The sequence below is a fragment of the Adiantum capillus-veneris genome, chromosome 30, assembly GCF_014529385.1.
Source record: "Adiantum capillus-veneris isolate H3 chromosome 30, ASM1452938v2, whole genome shotgun sequence".
Lineage (NCBI taxonomy): Eukaryota > Viridiplantae > Streptophyta > Polypodiopsida > Polypodiales > Pteridaceae > Adiantum > Adiantum capillus-veneris.
In genome coordinates, this window is record NC_140960.1 from 33,396,939 (window position 1) to 33,412,831 (window position 15,893).

Below are 15,893 nucleotides of genomic sequence, written 5' to 3' on the forward strand. Positions count from 1 at the left end.
TCCACGCTTAACCTGATTGAGTGCATACCTTGTTTCTCGCATTGATCTCGTTAGAAATTAATTCCTTCTTATCCCCATTCTGACAATTCTTAAGACTTAGCATCGATCTTGTCTCTTGACCGCTTTTAGGCTACGATTGTGATTCATTTCATTTCAGGTGTACGTTTGTCATCTCATTTCCCATACGAGGACGTCTTGAGTTCAAGACTTGTTTGATAGATGCTTGAGCTTAGAGGTCTATATTATTATCAATAAAAATGCCGACTGTTTGAGTCAAATAAATATCCCTATATGTTTACGAGTTGTCCTTCTGCCCAAACTTGCCGTCCAAAGTGACCACTTTCTTCACAAGAAGAGAGCTCATCCCACAGGGACGGGGGTCTGCATCTGTGCAGATACTGCGTTAGTGTATAGGGCATCAGAAACCTGGTAATCTCATAGTCCAGATAAACCCTAAACGCTAATTCAGCTTGTTTGCACAGTCCATGGCACGTACTGGCAGCTCTTCTAAGTTCGTTCCTGTGAATCTCAACAACTCTTATGGACAAACTCTCCCTCTGTCAAATGGTACCTCCGCTTCAACTGGATTGGGCCGATCACGGAGTTTCAGCAACAGCTATGGTGGCATGGTCTCACTCTCACGTCCTTCCAGGGTTTCATCTACTTCAGCATCATCATCGGCTACTGTATCAAGGACTTCAAAGCTTGCTGTGCCACGCCCTGTGAACTTGCCCTCATTGCGACGAGAACACTCAGGTAATGATCCAACCATTGCCCTTGTTGGAAGCCTTGGATCTTCGGGCTGGAACAAGCAGAATGGAGATGATAGTGCAGATGTAACTGCTTCAAGATCTGACGTTCTTAAAGGGGATGCAGCATCATGGGGCAATCGAGCTTCTGCTTCAGATGGGGCGTCACAGGCTCCAGAAAGAAGGTTACTTTCGGGAGGCAGGCAATCTACTTATAGTCCCCCAGGTGTTGGGGAGGCACCAATATATGGTGTTCCTGCTGCACCTGCGCCAGTTGCGAAAGCAGTCGTTTTTAGAGGTGAAGATTTTCCCACTCTTCAAGCTGCCGCTGCTCCTTCATCTCCTTCTCTACCTCCTCCATCACGCGCCAGAGATTCGCAACAAAATCAGCGGGACAAGCACCCTGCGTCTATGTACGAGGACAATATTCCCCAGCAGAAGGAACCTTTTCCAGGAGATGATCATCGGCAATCAAATCGTTTCCTTGACAGACAGTTTCAGCCTGCTCAGCCTATACGGATTCATGCAAGGTCAACTTTTTTGGATCAGGCTGATGATGATGATGTTGCTAGGGGTAGTGCCTATCCTCGGGGACCTTCTCCTTTGGTAAAATTGACTCACACTTCCAATTGGGCAGATGATGAGAGGGAGACACTTTCAAGTGTTCGAACACAGGAAAGTGCGCAACAGAGTCAGTGGGGTGAAAGAAATGATGGGTTCCAGATGGCAGGTAACTGGTCTTCGAATCGCAATTCTGACATTGATTATAGGCGTCCCACATCAAGACCAGGTTATTCAGGCAGGAACGAGCCCGATTTCTCAAGCCTTACAATGCCTGCATCAAAATTTGTCTATGTGAAGGATGGGGATTTAAGGAGAGATCATATGGATGGAGGTAGGTTTGAGAATCATTCAAGGGGAGATCTTGAGAGATTGAGCAACAATCTTGGAAGAAATGACACTCTGAAGAGGGGCTGGAGCTTTCCTGCAGTGGATTTAAATCTGAATAGAGATGCGAGATATGCGAGTCCAAACATTAGGGTAGATCAAGATGGTTACTCTAACGGGAGGGCATATTTTCGAGAAGGGAACAATGCAAGACACGATGTTGCTGGGCGGGACATTTTCTCTCAAGATGTGAGACCAGGATCACATCATGATGGAGGGCAGTGGAATGATTCTAAGTTTGGAAAAGATGTTTTTCTTGGCAGGCAAGGATTTCCAGGAAGTGTCCCGGCTTCAGGGCAAAGGTTGGCAAGAGGAACTGGTTTTTCATTTAGTGGATCTGATGTGAAAAATCAGTCTGGAATGGACTATAAAAGGGAGAAAAGAGTTTCAGGATTTTATGGCCAGGTACACAATGAGGATCCTTTTCTAGGAGATGGTATCAGCAATCAGTCTGCTGGATTCTTTGTTCCACAGTCAAAAACAAAGAAGGAATCTTTGAATGCTGATGAATATCGAGACCCTGCTAGGGAGTCCTTTGAGGCAGAGCTAGAGAGGGTAGAGAAGATGTTGGAGCAGGAACGTCAAAGGGCAGTTGAAGAACGAGAGAGGGCCGTTGAGCTTGCAAGAAAGGAGCAGGAAGAACAAGAGAGGATTGCCAGAGAAGAGGAGGAGTTGCGGCTCAAGCTTGAAGAAGAGGCTAGAGAAACTGCCTACAGAGCACAGAAAGAAGCAGAAGAGGCAGCGAGAAAGGTCGAAGAAGCAAGAAGGGCCAGGGAAGAAGAGAAGCATATGGCTGAAATAGAGGAGGAAAGGAGAAAGGATGCTGCCAAGAGGAAGCTTTTGGAGCTTGAAGAGCGCATGGCAAAACGAGAATTGGAGAAAAGGCAAGAGGAGGTTTTACAGAAGGAGAGAGGCTCTACTATGAGGACAGCATCAAAAGATGTCGGCATGGATAGTCAGAAAGGTGGGCTAAGAAAGAATGAAACAAACAGGGACCATCATTGGAAATCATTATCTTCTCCTGGCAGCCTGGACGAAGACTCTGACCAGGTTCTGTTGAAATCACCTGTTTCAGGAAACACCCCCCTGCCGAGCATTTTAAGGTCTCCTCGAGTGTCACCTATAGTGAAAGAAGAGAATGGACTCCCATCAGAAGGCGCGAGGGTTACTCAGACATGGAAAAGAGATGCTTCAGTTAGTGGACATGAGCCACGATCAGCCCAAAAAGGTCCACCGAAGTTTCTGCAATTGCGAACTGATCGTTCTCTGCAGGATAGTGAAGAGCAACAGCGGGGACCCCTTCTCAGAAATTTCAGTGTACAGAAAAGTCCAATGAGACCAAAGGAGAGCAGGGCACTTGATGACTCAGATGAAAGAGACTGGTGGGTTAGAGATACTAACAGGTCTCTTCCAACCTATCCTCAGAATTCTGATCTTTCCGAATACCCTCCATATGGACGTATTCGCCAGTCTCTCCCAAAACAACCGAGGGTGCTTCCTCCACCTCCAGGAAGTGCAATGTTGCGTAAGCAAGCTTTTGAGGCGGATGAAATCCAGTCTGGAGGTTCTGTGGGTGGCACAGAGTACGCTGAGGGGCCTCCTCCATTGAATGAGGAAAACCGGCACCTACCAGGAGATGAATGCGCTGGGCCAGTTACAGTTAATCAGGATGCTTCGGCATATCTTTGTGAGCCATTTGAGGCTGTTCCATCTGAAGAGGTTGTGCTATCTGATGCTGGCTCTCAGTTTTCTGATGATACCATTGAAGATGTGGTGGTTCAACCTGAACAGGAGGAGGAGCAAGAGCCACATTCAGATGTTGTTTCTGAGACTTACACAGACAGAGAAGTTGATGAAATATCTGATCTCACGGAGGCCCAAGAAAGTTCGGAAGATGGTGAATCTCAGAAGCCAGTCGATTGGGAAATCTGCCAGGAAGACCAGAATCAGGAATGTGTTGTTGAGTGTCATGAGGAAGCAAGAACAGAAGTACAGAGATCTCCTCAAGGGCAGGCCGATGTCGAGAGAGATTGTCTTATAATGCGCTCTGAGATTAAGGATGAAGATGTGGACCAGCACATTGCACAGACTGCTGATAGCAGCTGCTTGGTAGAAGATGCTGCAAGTGCCAACTTGGAAGGGCCCCTACAGGAGGTATGTATCTCAGAACAGGTGGAGAAACAGACGGCAGTGTTGAATGCGGAGTTGCATAATGGAGAAGCAGCAGTAAGAAAGGCAGACGAGTTCATTTCAGAGAAGACAGTACAAGACCAAGAGATGCATTCTTTCCTTAATCAAGCCCCTTTTCTACCTGTTGGTTCAAGTGATGCACAAATAAGACATTTGGAAGGTTTGAGTTCACGACAATCTTTAGTGCAACAATTCCAGCAGCCCTTCTCCTTCATGGCTGTCCCCCTTCCTCAATCAGGCTCACTTAATCACGTAGGTGCTAGTCTACCAGCATTGCCATCTGTACACACCATTCCAAATCAACAGGATCTTCCCTTCCATGTGCAACTAGGTTTACTACCAAGTGTGCCGCTTTTGCCCAATGCGATTCAAATCGGTTCAATACAGATGCCTCTACATATTCATCCTCAAATCCCTCAGCTCACTCACCTACATGGTCATCAACCTGCTTCTATTTTTCAATTTGGGCAGATAGGCCCATCTCTTGCTATAAGTCAGGCGTTATCTATGACACAAATGGCTCCCTCCCCTGTGCAGGTGCTCAGTGCACCAGGGCAAACCATTTCAACACAGCATAGTCCATTGCACGCTGAAGTAGTTGTTGCAGCAGGTATGAACATCAATTCTGCAGATTGCACTGGGCGGGGAAGCCTTGAAGACGTTGCTTCTGTGGAAGGTACACCAACTGCATCCACAGGTCATGACTCGGCACTGAAGGATCATGCGCAAATTGCTGAGGTGGCATCAGGAAAGAGGATTGGCTCCACAATTACAGCTGAAAGAGAAACCGAGCTTTCTCTTGTGGAGTCAGAAGTGGAAAATGCTGCCACTGACTCAGCTTCAAAGCTCGATGCTCAGACTGGTGAAAAGATGAGGGCAAATGATAAGTTTGAGTCAACTTGGGTAGGTGATAGTGGTGAGCCTGATAATAATGCAAGGCCTTCTGGCAGGCATTTACGTGGTGGACGTAGGAGGAGTAATCCTCGATATCAAGGAATATTGGGACGAGGTCGAGGAAGATTCCCTGGTCGTGGTGGGCACCACTATCCCTATCAGGCCTCCCAGGTGGCAGTGGAAAGTTGGCCTGAAGGGGGAGCAAAAAGATTTTCTCGGGGAAGAATGTATCGAAGGAATTACCGTCGAGCTGAATACAGAGTGCGAGAACCTGCACCGCTTTTTGATTCAGAGACAGCAGTGTCAGATTCCTTATCAGGTCCATTTCCGAGTATTAATGATGCTAAAGATGGTGTGGGATACCGATATATTAAAAGGGGTTCAGGAGGTCACAATTCAAATGGTGGTGATGCGAATGGGCCGTCAGTTGGGGCTGTCCCTCTCACTTCACCACAGGTTACTGCAAATCCACCACCTGTTAATCAAAGTGTGGCTGCAACAATGAGTAAATCAAAGAGTCTTTTGAAAAAGTATGAAGTAGAGAATGCTGAAGATGCACCGTTTCGAACTGGTGTAGTTCGTGTCTTTGAGCAGCCTGGAATAGAGACCCCTAACGATAAAGATGATTTCATCAAGGTGAGGTCCAAGCGCCAATTGCTACGTGAGTTGCGGGAGCAGCGTGAGAAGGAGAATAAATCAAAGACTCAGGATGTAGGGGTATGACTTGCTTTTTCCTTTTTCAAGGAACAGTCCTAATTCTTATTTCTAGCTAGCCTTCTGATGCCTTGCTTTGTCGGTCTTGATTTTTGGATTCTTCTTTACAGTCAAAAGATCTGGCTGGCAAGAAGCAGCAAAGATCATCTGCAAAGATTGGTGTAAGCAGTGGAATGTCTGCAACAAATTCGAGCAAGAATATTGTGAAAAGGCGGTCTACTCGTAGCGATGGGAAATCAAGTATGCCAGGCTTTTCAACTGTAACAACAGCCATCTCATCAGCAACCTCAGCAAAGAGGAGCTTGACGCCATCGAAGTAAGTATAATCGGTTTGGCGTTAGGTTAAGTTATTTTCAGTCAATTTTGTTGTGCTAATGTTCTGTTCTATGTGTGTTATACGAAGGGGGGCCCGAGCTACATCAGCTTCTAAGACTCACACAGTGGAGCCTGAAAGCATCACAGGTTATGGAGATGATAATCATGCAAGCGAGCATTCAACCATGGCTGCATGGGGTGGGCAGCGGTCTAACCAAGAAGTAACGTTTCTTACAACTTTCAATGGGGATGGGAGAAACAGGTTTTTATTTGCCTACTTATATTTTTTTCTTGCCATACCTTGTTCATCTTCATTGTCTCTGTGGTAGGTTGTCAGCTTGACACAAATTCAGCTTGAAGAGGCTATGAAACCATTTAGACTGGATGGGCCATTTTCAGAGTCAGTGCGCAGTCCTGAAAAGGCCATTTCGTCTCTGGATGCAGTTTTACCTTGTTCATCTTCATTGTCTGCTGAGAAAACAGTCACATCAATGAAGGCATCAGGGCCCCTAAGCTCCTTATTAGCTGGAGAGAAAATCCAGTTTGGTAGGTCTATGCACTTTATGGTTTCTATATATCTGTAGCTAGACACGTACTCAAATAGAAATCTTTGCTGTTTGATGTCTCACTAGATCTCTAGATGGAGACAAGACGGTGTAAGCTTACTATGCTGTATGTGTTTGGGTTTCCTACTTAATATATCAATGCATGGTGTTTAAGTGTGTATGTACACACAATTATTGACTTGTCTGTATGCATGTGTATGTATATGAGAGTAGTTCTAGTAATATATGCGTGGCCCTCTCTCTAAATGTACACAGACATACGTATGCACATACTAAGAAGTTGCACACACAAGCGTAAATGCTTTTATTAACAACAGGCAGCATCAGCATATACGTGCCTGCGACATATGTGCACGCATGCATAGATAATTGTCTGTATGTATGTGAGCACTGCATACATGTAACTTGGTTTTATGTTCCCAGGTGCAGTGACTTCCCCAACTCTCATCCCTCCAGATAATTATTCTCCAACTCGAGTGTCTGCTGCAAGAACAGGATCTCCTATCGATTTTGGATCAGATCCACCTCACATATCCAGCCACGCAAATGGTTTTGTGACTGGTTTCTTAGACTCACATCTGGATGCAACTTACTCACTGAAAGGTGATTCTGGAAGAAAAGATGATGGTTTTGAAGTAAAAGTTGTCGATTTAGAAGCAGAAGCTGCAGCTGAAGCTGCAGCTTCTGCAGTCGTAGCTGCTGCCATCAACAGTGACGATTTGATTGATAGTCATTCTCATAGAAGAGTTTCGGAGATGCATGTTGGCTGCAATTCAATAACTTCTGGTAAGGACGTGTTTTTTGGATCAGTTTTTTGGATGGTTCACTTGAACAATTAATCAAAGGCTGACATACTGTATGTTCTGGAAATTTGTGAAGGTTCATCAGCTGCAAATGCTCAGATGCAGAATAATTGTGCCTCGGACAATCCTATTGCTGTAGCTCTTCCAGCTGATCTCTCAGTTGAAACTCCTCCAAGTTTATTTCAAGCGTCTTCAATGACCCTTCCGAACTCCTCAGGAGTAGTGTTACAGTCGATGCAAGGTGGAGCTCCAACTTTTCCATGCTTAGAAATCAATTCTCTGATTGGAGGATCAGTTTTTAATTTTGGCCCTCGTGAAGATGCATCTATGGCCTCGATGGAGCCTGGACTTTCAGGATGGCAGCAAAGGCATGTGGGTGCTCCGGATTCCTATTATGGAGGGCCACCGTTTCTGAGTCCAGCAGGACTGTCTAGCATCCAAGGGCACCCTCACATGTTGGTCTACACCAATCCATATACACCAGTGGGGCAATTTGGGCAGCTTGGTGTGAGCTTCATGGGAGCTGCCTATCATCCTTCTGGCAAGCAACCTGACTGGACTCATGTACCAATACCAACAGCATCTTCAGGGGCCCTAGCAGTGAATGATGGTGATTTAAGTGCTGGATCAAATGGGTTGATGGCTTCCCAGCACCATAATGGGGCATCCAGCTTGATTCAAACTCAGCGAAATACAATTGCTGGGTCCTCTGTGATGTCAATTTCTACTGCTCCAAATTTATTTGATACAGGTTTTACTGCTCCTTTTCAGGTATTGTCTCTTTAGGTCTTCGATTTCCACGCTCCCATTTTTTGGGGATTAGCTCTTAGCTAGGCATTATTATGGTTTAGCCTGCCTTGCATCTCTAGACCATGGAATGGGGTCTGGTAACTGGTAAAAGTTAGGGAAGGAGGCGAGTGTAGAAAACAGCAAAAAAAGCGTATTTTTGAAAACTATATGTATGCCTCATCAGGCTAAAACCTAACTAGATAGGGGGATTAAGATGATGCTCTTGAAGTGTTCCCTTTACGAGAAGGCAGTATTTGAATCTCAACTTTTTAGAGACTTAGTGGCCATAGCTATCACCAAGCTCTTGTACCGATTCCTCCAAATACTTGTCGGCCGTAGAGCAATCTTTTTGTGTCATACCCAATTCAGTGAAGGGATATGCGGCCATTTGCAAAGCATGTACAAGTTAGCACTCACTAAAACTAAATCATTGGCCTTGTGCACCCCCGAGAGGATTCTTATTTGTAGAGGCAATGTGATTGTAGACACTTCAGAATTGCTTGGACCAAAGTGGCTCCAAGCGCACCCAATGCATAGTCCCCGAATCTCGGAGTGATCCACCTGTGCATCTACACATTTGAATGCAAAGTTTCCCACAAACGTGCTTGCAAGCCTCTGCAAGCGTTTGCGCAAACTTGTCTGTATTTTAGGCCGACATTTCTTGTTTGAACTTTGAGCAATGAGCTATGAACTTTAAGTTTTCCATATTGTTCTCATGTATTAACTTTCAAGCTTTTCCAGCCTTATTGTATATGCTTAAAATTTAAGTTCCCAAGTGTAATGTTTAGCTCTTGATTATGGACGCCCACCATGAATGCCAGCTCACCCACCCTTGATGCGTTCTTTTGCAAACTCGGCATTCTTGAATTCAAATACTCAAATGCAATGAATGCTTGCAACTATGAGGAGTGTTGGAGGAGCCCTTCCATTGTGTCATAGAGAGAGAACTAATCTCTAACCTTTTACCGCGTGGAAGGATCAAATGCAAGGTGCTCCAGGACCATGTGCCATCTGGACCATGTGCCATCTGTTGGTCTTCTCCCCTCGTTTACTTTACGGTTACCTTTGTACCTTGAGGTCGAGCAAGTAAGCTGCTATATGTGGTTGGGAGGAGTAGTCATTCCACGTGGAGACATGCAAGGATTTCGTTTCCTTGTAGTTATCCTTTTTTGGCATAGTCTTCTCAATTGTCTGCTCCACAGTCATTCAATCCATGGCCTCGTAGACTTTGTTGGTGTAGATGTGCATGGGATCGATGATTCGTAGTAGGTGCTGTCACAATTTGATGATGAAGAAAAGAGGTGAGAATCGATCCGAACCAACACCAAAAAGCTGGAAAAGCAGCCAGTGATTTCCATCATAAGTTGTGCCGCGATTTGCCTTCAAAACACGTGTGAATGTTGGCGTAGCATATTGGAGCTTGTTGTGCGAAGTTTTCGAAAGTAATTGATTCTGAGTGCTTCTCTTGGCTGTTGTACCTGTGAATTAATCAATAAAGAAATACCGTAAGGGGTGCCTAGTTAGGGTCCATTGCTTTTCGGAGTGGAACTCTTCGCCACTTCGTGTCTGGTCTCAAGTGTGAAGGTCTCTTTCAATTTCAAACAATTAGAAGTGCTAAAGTTGTTTGCACATGGCTCTGTGTGCCACGTGTACATACTTCATGGACTTCCAGAGCGAGTTTTCCACCTATCCCTAGATAGGAGTGTCTAGAATTCTAGGAGGATTAGTACCAGTCCATTAGATTAGGGTTTCCAGTTTTGAAACCTCTTGCATAAATTGGAATGCGGATGTAGGCACTTTTGCAATGTAAACATTGACCATACAAGTTCCTAGGTAGCCTTACAACAGAGAAGACCAGCCTTGGTGCTGACTCTACCTTGCGAGTAAGTATTACCACTCGAATAGTCCCGTCGTGTAAACATTGCGGGTTAGGATGAAAGGTAAAGGTCCTTGGAGGTATTTTCAATGGTTCCATGTCGATGGAAGTAGATGCACGCTACTTGCGAATGCGAATGCGAATGTGAATGCAAAAAAGGGTTAGGGATCCTTTCTCCAACTCTTTCCATATTTGTATACAAGGCAAGCAGATCTTGGTACTTAAGATCTGGATCTGTGTATCTGATGCCGATCTCCATGATGGGTTAGTTGATGCGGAAGCGTACTCCCTAATTGTCACGTTTGTAACTTAACCACATTACAATACTTACTCATTGATGCAGATACGCGAAGTGCCATGCCAAGGAGAACCCCTGTGCTTGGATGGTCACACCTCTTCGCCCAAGAGACGTGCCTCTTCGCCAAAAGCCACACTCCTTCGATTACTGGTCACACCCCTTCGCTCTACGGGTGCGACTCTTCGCCCAATGGTTACAACTCTTCGCCGAAAGGATGTCTTTACATCTATAGTCATTTCTCTTCACCAACAGATGTGTCTTTTCATTTATATCTCTTCGTCTCCTATATAAGGAGCCCTTGTATCACACTATCAATCAATCAAACACAGAGTTTTCTAAGTCTTGTCTCGAGTACAGTTCAAGTTTCTTAAGTCTTAATCACGAGTTGAAGTACTTAATAAAGGATTAGTACCTAGAATCCTCATAGTGGTATCAGAGCAAATTTTTATCCCGGGACCCGAAGGTTGTGAGCCTCTCACCTCGCCGCTACCCTCTCCCCCCCTTTCCGGAGTTGCATGGAAGCAGCAGAAAGATGGACAATATCAACTTCAGTATGAGGTAATCTTCTCTTCTACATATTTATAAAGTTAGGCAGAAGACAGAAGACAGAGTTGGGTGTTGCGGCATACCGGCTGCACTTCTGGAGTAAGCCTATCCAGCAGGAAGTGACTCTTCTTGTGGATGAATTGTGACTTTCCCCATGAAGAGTCGCACCCCCCCCTTGCGCATCTGATGCGAGCACGTGCATTCCGACCGTCCCTTCACCCGGAAACACACGCACTGCAGCCCACGCTGGCAGCGTTCGGCATTTTCCAACGCAGCGTATCACTTTTACAGAGCCAGCGTTGGAGATTATTCAACTTGGCCACCCATTAAAATTTTAAGGGAATTGGCCGGCCGCCCAAAAAGTTTAAGTGGGCACCCATTGGGTACCAAACATTAAAAAAAAAAAGAATAGGCCACCAACGGCAGCCAGCAAAACAACCAGCGCAATGAGAATTCAGCAGGAGCGTGAGCGATTGCTGTCGCCCCCTCTTCTGTCAATTTTCCGCGCTACATAGTCTGGCCTTCGCCTGGTGCACGCGCGGGATTCTTCGCCATCATGGCCGGCGATGCTTTCGATGTTCCAGTCCCCTATTTCTCGTACATAGACGAGATTTCCGACGCAATTTTGCTGGCGCACTCGTTCCCGGCACGCGAGTTAATTCTTATTTTCGATACTCCAGAGCCCGAACAATTGACCGTACCCGCACCAGAGGTCATTATTATTCCGGATTCTCCAGAACCCGTTCCAGAATCCGTCCCTGCACCTGTTCCCGTGCCACAGGCCGTGCCGGTCCAGCAGGAATATTTACTTTACGTCACCCACCGCCACTAGACACAGTTCCAGACTTGGGTGGTGTGGCATATTTTTCTAACTCGTGAATCTCACCACCTTTAGCATTACGAGTTTCTCCTTGGGCGCTACCCCTATCTTGCCTACTCATTGGCAGAGTGCAAGTGGACGTTGTCAACAATATTATATCCCTCTAGTCCCTGGTACGTGTTCACAACGAGTTACGTATTCCGGAGTACATACCTCTGTCGCCCGTACCAGCAGAAACACCTGTTCTCATGCAAAATGATCGTGTCATTGCTTTTGATAGTTGAAAATTTTCAGCAGTACAAATGCGATACCCAGTATATAATAAGGAATTTTTGGCTATCGTACATGCTTACCGCACTTGGAAACATTACCTTCTTGGCGCGGATTCAGTGGTTAAAACAGATCATCAGTCTTTAACGTATATTTTTACTCAACGAGTGATGAATCCTTGTCAAGGAAGATGGATTGAATTTTTGGCAAATTTTCACATGGTGATTCAGTATATGCCTGGTCTACAAAATGTGGTAGCAGATGCTTTGAGCCGCATGCCTCAAGCAACCAATTTTGCCATAACAAATGTGCAGATGGAAATTCCTGCGTGTTTCAAGAATGAATATTTGACAGACAAAGACTTTGGAGATGTTTTCCGAGCCCTCAAATTTAAGCCCCACTCCGTCAGAGATGAATATGTTCGCAGCATATACAATAGTGGATGAGTTAATCTACTACATGGATCGTATTTGTGTTCCACACAAAGGCTCTTTGAGGAAAATTTTGATACAGGAACATCATGAAGTACCTTTTGCTGCCCATCCTGGAATTAACAAAACATATCAGCTTTTGTCAGCAACATATTCTTGGCCGCAGATGCAAGCAGATGTTATTAAATTTGTGAAAGCTTGTCACTCATGTCAGATCATGAAAGCTTCTCGACAGTTACCTCAAGGTTTTACTTCAACCTTTACCTGCGCCTAACGAAAGATGGGAAAGTATCAGCATGGATTTTATTACTACTTTGCCTCGATTCCCTAAGGCAATGCTCAAATTCTTGTGGTAGTTGATCGATTTTCCAAAATGGCACATTTTTACCTTGCAAGAAAACAGTTTCTTCTCCGGATGTTGCAATACTATTCGTACAACATATTTTCAGAGTGCATGGATTACCAAAATCCATTATATCCGATAGAGATCCAAAGTTTACAGGACATTTCTAGACATCACTATTCAAGTCTCTTGGAACCAATCTATTGTTCAGTTCAACCTACCATCTTTAAAGAGATGGTCAAACAGAAAGAGTGAACCAAATTTTTGAAGAGATGCTTCGACATTACATTCAGACTCGATTAGCATCTTGGGAGGATTATTTGCCACTTGTGGAGTTTGCTTATAATAACTCTCCTCATTCGGTAACTCGAATGACACCATTTCAAGCAGCATATGGATATACTCCTCTTGTGCCTACGAACTTTGTTCTTCAACACAAAGTAGCGTTAGCAGATCAATTGGTTCAAGAAATGCAAGATGTCCTTCTACAAATTCGAGATAAATTGCTATATGTTTAACAAAGTTGTCAGAAGCATGCAAATAAGCATCGTCGATATGCAGAATTTAAAGAAGGTGACTTGGTCTTATTGTATGTAGCACCTCATCGCTACAAAACAGTGAAGTCAGTCTTCCCAAAATTGGGACCTCGCTTCTATGGACCTTTCAAGAGCATCGAGAAGAATTCGGTTCTCAGTTACAAGTTGGAACTTCCGCCTTCATGGGGAAAAATTCATCCAACTTTTCACATTTCTTGGCTCAAATAGTATATTCAAGGAGATTCGCCCGTTGCAGACTTATCTTCTTATGTGCCAGAAATTGAAGATGAACACATTATTCTTGTGCCAGAATAGATTCTTAATGTTCGTAAAAAAGAAACTAGACAAAAGATCATAATTGAATTTCTTGTTAAGTGGATGGACTTAGACGAGTCAGATTCGACTTGGCAAACTGATGAAGAAATGCAACAATACCCTCACCTCCTCCAAGAATTCTTCGACAAATGGCAGACTTTCATTTGACACATTGGTTTATTTTAAGAGGGAGGGAATGTCACGTTTGTGACTTAACTACATTACAATACTTACTCATTGATGCAGATACGCGAAGTGCCATGCCAAGGAGAACCCCTACGCTTAGATGGTCACACCCCTTCGCCCAAGAGACGTGCCTCTTCGCCAAAAGCCACACTCCTTCGACGGTTGGTCACACCCCTTCGCTCTATGGGTGCGACTCTTCGCCCAATGGTTGCAGCTCTTCGTCGAAAGGATGTGTCTTTACATCTATAGTCATTTCTCTTCACCAAGAGATGTGTCTTTTCATTTATGTCTCTTCGTCTCCTATATAAGGAGCCCTTGTATCACACTATCAATCAATCAAACACAGAGTCTTCTAAGTCTTGTCTCGAGTACAGTTCAAGTTTCTTAAGTCTTAATCATGAGTTTAGGTACTTAATAAAGAATTAGTACCTAGAATCCTCACACTAATAACCAATGGTTAGCATTAGGCTATTGAGGGTGAAGCCTTAGCTTAGCCATGATGTTAGGGTTAGGGTTAGAGACATAGAGGCTAAGGTTAGGCTATGCGAAGAGCAAGAGTACAGAGAGAGAGGGTATAGACACAATAAAAGATTTTGAAGTGCAATTGATACATTGGAAAATAGCCTCCAATATAGGCTTGGTGCTTTACAATTATTGGCTAGAGAGGTTGCACCCTCTTGCTATTGGACCATCTCATCATTTATCTTTTCCTAATTCCTATATGGTGCCACAATTTGAGCTTACACTAACAATCGCTCGCCCCCTTAAGCCAAACTTCGGGTTTTACAAAGACTTCATGTGTTTGTTGGTGGTTCATGTCATGGTGTACTCCTAGGCTAACATGATTCATCTACTTGATACATCATGGTGGTTCAATTTGATTCATCAACATGGTTCAATGTCCCATGATACATCATAGTGGTTCTCTACATCATCTACTTGATACATCATGGTGTTTCATTGATTCATCAACATGGTTCAATGTCCCATGATACATCATAGCGGTTCTCTACCGGATTCATCCCTATGGTTTACAACTGAGACTCAATAGGTTCAATAGTAGTCCTAGAGTACAAGAAATTTCATTCATACATTCATTTTGTGTGAGGGGTTATCATCAATGTTTCCGAAAACAACTTGGCCAAAATTTGCTAGCAAAAAGCTACATCGCAATTTGCGGGATTCCGTACAATTCTGCCACGTCAACAGTTAGCGCAAAAAGCGGGATTCTATACAAGTTGCCACATCAGTAGTCAACACGTTTCATGAGCGTCCGTACAACTTCCACGTTAGCACCATTTGCGGTGTAACCAACTTGGACACTCCAAGTCAAGAATCAACCGCGACAGCACCAAATAACCACTTCAAAACAATTCACAGATCACAATAGATTTGCACTGGCCCGGCGGAGTTCCGTGCCTAGAGATATTGGCCCCAAAGACTGGTGCCCCTTTCGGTATTTCTTTTTGTATTAATCAATCATCAAAGTACAAGAGAGCGATTAGGGTTTCACTCTCAGACTCTGCGTCCAGATGCTCTGAGAAGTGAGGCCCTCACCACTAATTTAAAGGTTACAAGGGATGCCCAAAAGCAGAGCCCCAAAAGCTTTCAAAATCAAAAGCATCAGTTCTCTCTCTCTCTTAGAGAGTCTTTTCTCTTTTTAAAAAAAAAAGCAAAAGCAAAATTCGCGTCGCTCATCATTTTCCCAATTTTTTTTTTTAAATTTATAATAATAATCTGCCTCCGCGATTTTCGGAATTTAGGGTTTTTGGCAAAAATTAGGGTTTGCAGGAATTTTAGGGTTTCTGTTGTCCGCCACGTCATCACTTTGTGACATACCCCCCTCTTGAAAGCATTGTAATCGACCGCGATTACGCCTGCAAAACCGACAAAAGCCATAAACCGTCTTAGCAGACACTGACTGTTAGTACCTACGTACTAGGAACACACATCTAGCACATGCACAAAATCGACAGTCACATCACACGACATCACAGGACATCACCAGACATCACAGGACATCACATGACATTCAACATTCATTCGGATCTTAGACCATGATTTATCGGCAATGTAGCTAGCAATCACATCTAGGTCCAATCGGGACCTCATCGATGTCCGATTGACTAACCCCTATTGCAACCATGTCTATTCGAGATCAATCAGACCAAAATGCTGCAGTCATTTCGGCTATCAGTTCCTGCACTCACAAGAAGTCAAGAACAAATCAGTATCATAATCAGGAATTCCATTTCATAAAGTCATCTAGCAGAATACTGTCAGCTCTCAGTATCCCTGAAGCTC

At 44.3% G+C, this 15,893-nt stretch overlaps 1 protein-coding gene across 1 annotated transcript in view; it reads left to right on the forward strand.

The window, feature by feature from the left end:
- Positions 1–313: 313 nt before the first annotated feature.
- The window catches only part of LOC147417773 (uncharacterized), a 54,171-nt gene continuing 38,591 nt past the window's right edge, over positions 314–15,893 (forward strand). The window contains exons 1-6 of the mRNA XM_086507332.1: positions 314–5,498; positions 5,606–5,811; positions 5,899–6,031; positions 6,140–6,356; positions 6,800–7,162; positions 7,256–7,950. Coding sequence (XP_086363458.1) covers positions 486–5,498; positions 5,606–5,811; positions 5,899–6,031; positions 6,140–6,356; positions 6,800–7,162; positions 7,256–7,950 — 6,627 coding nt within the window. The 5' untranslated portion in view covers positions 314–485. The remainder of the gene's footprint in view (positions 5,499–5,605; positions 5,812–5,898; positions 6,032–6,139; positions 6,357–6,799; positions 7,163–7,255; positions 7,951–15,893) is intronic.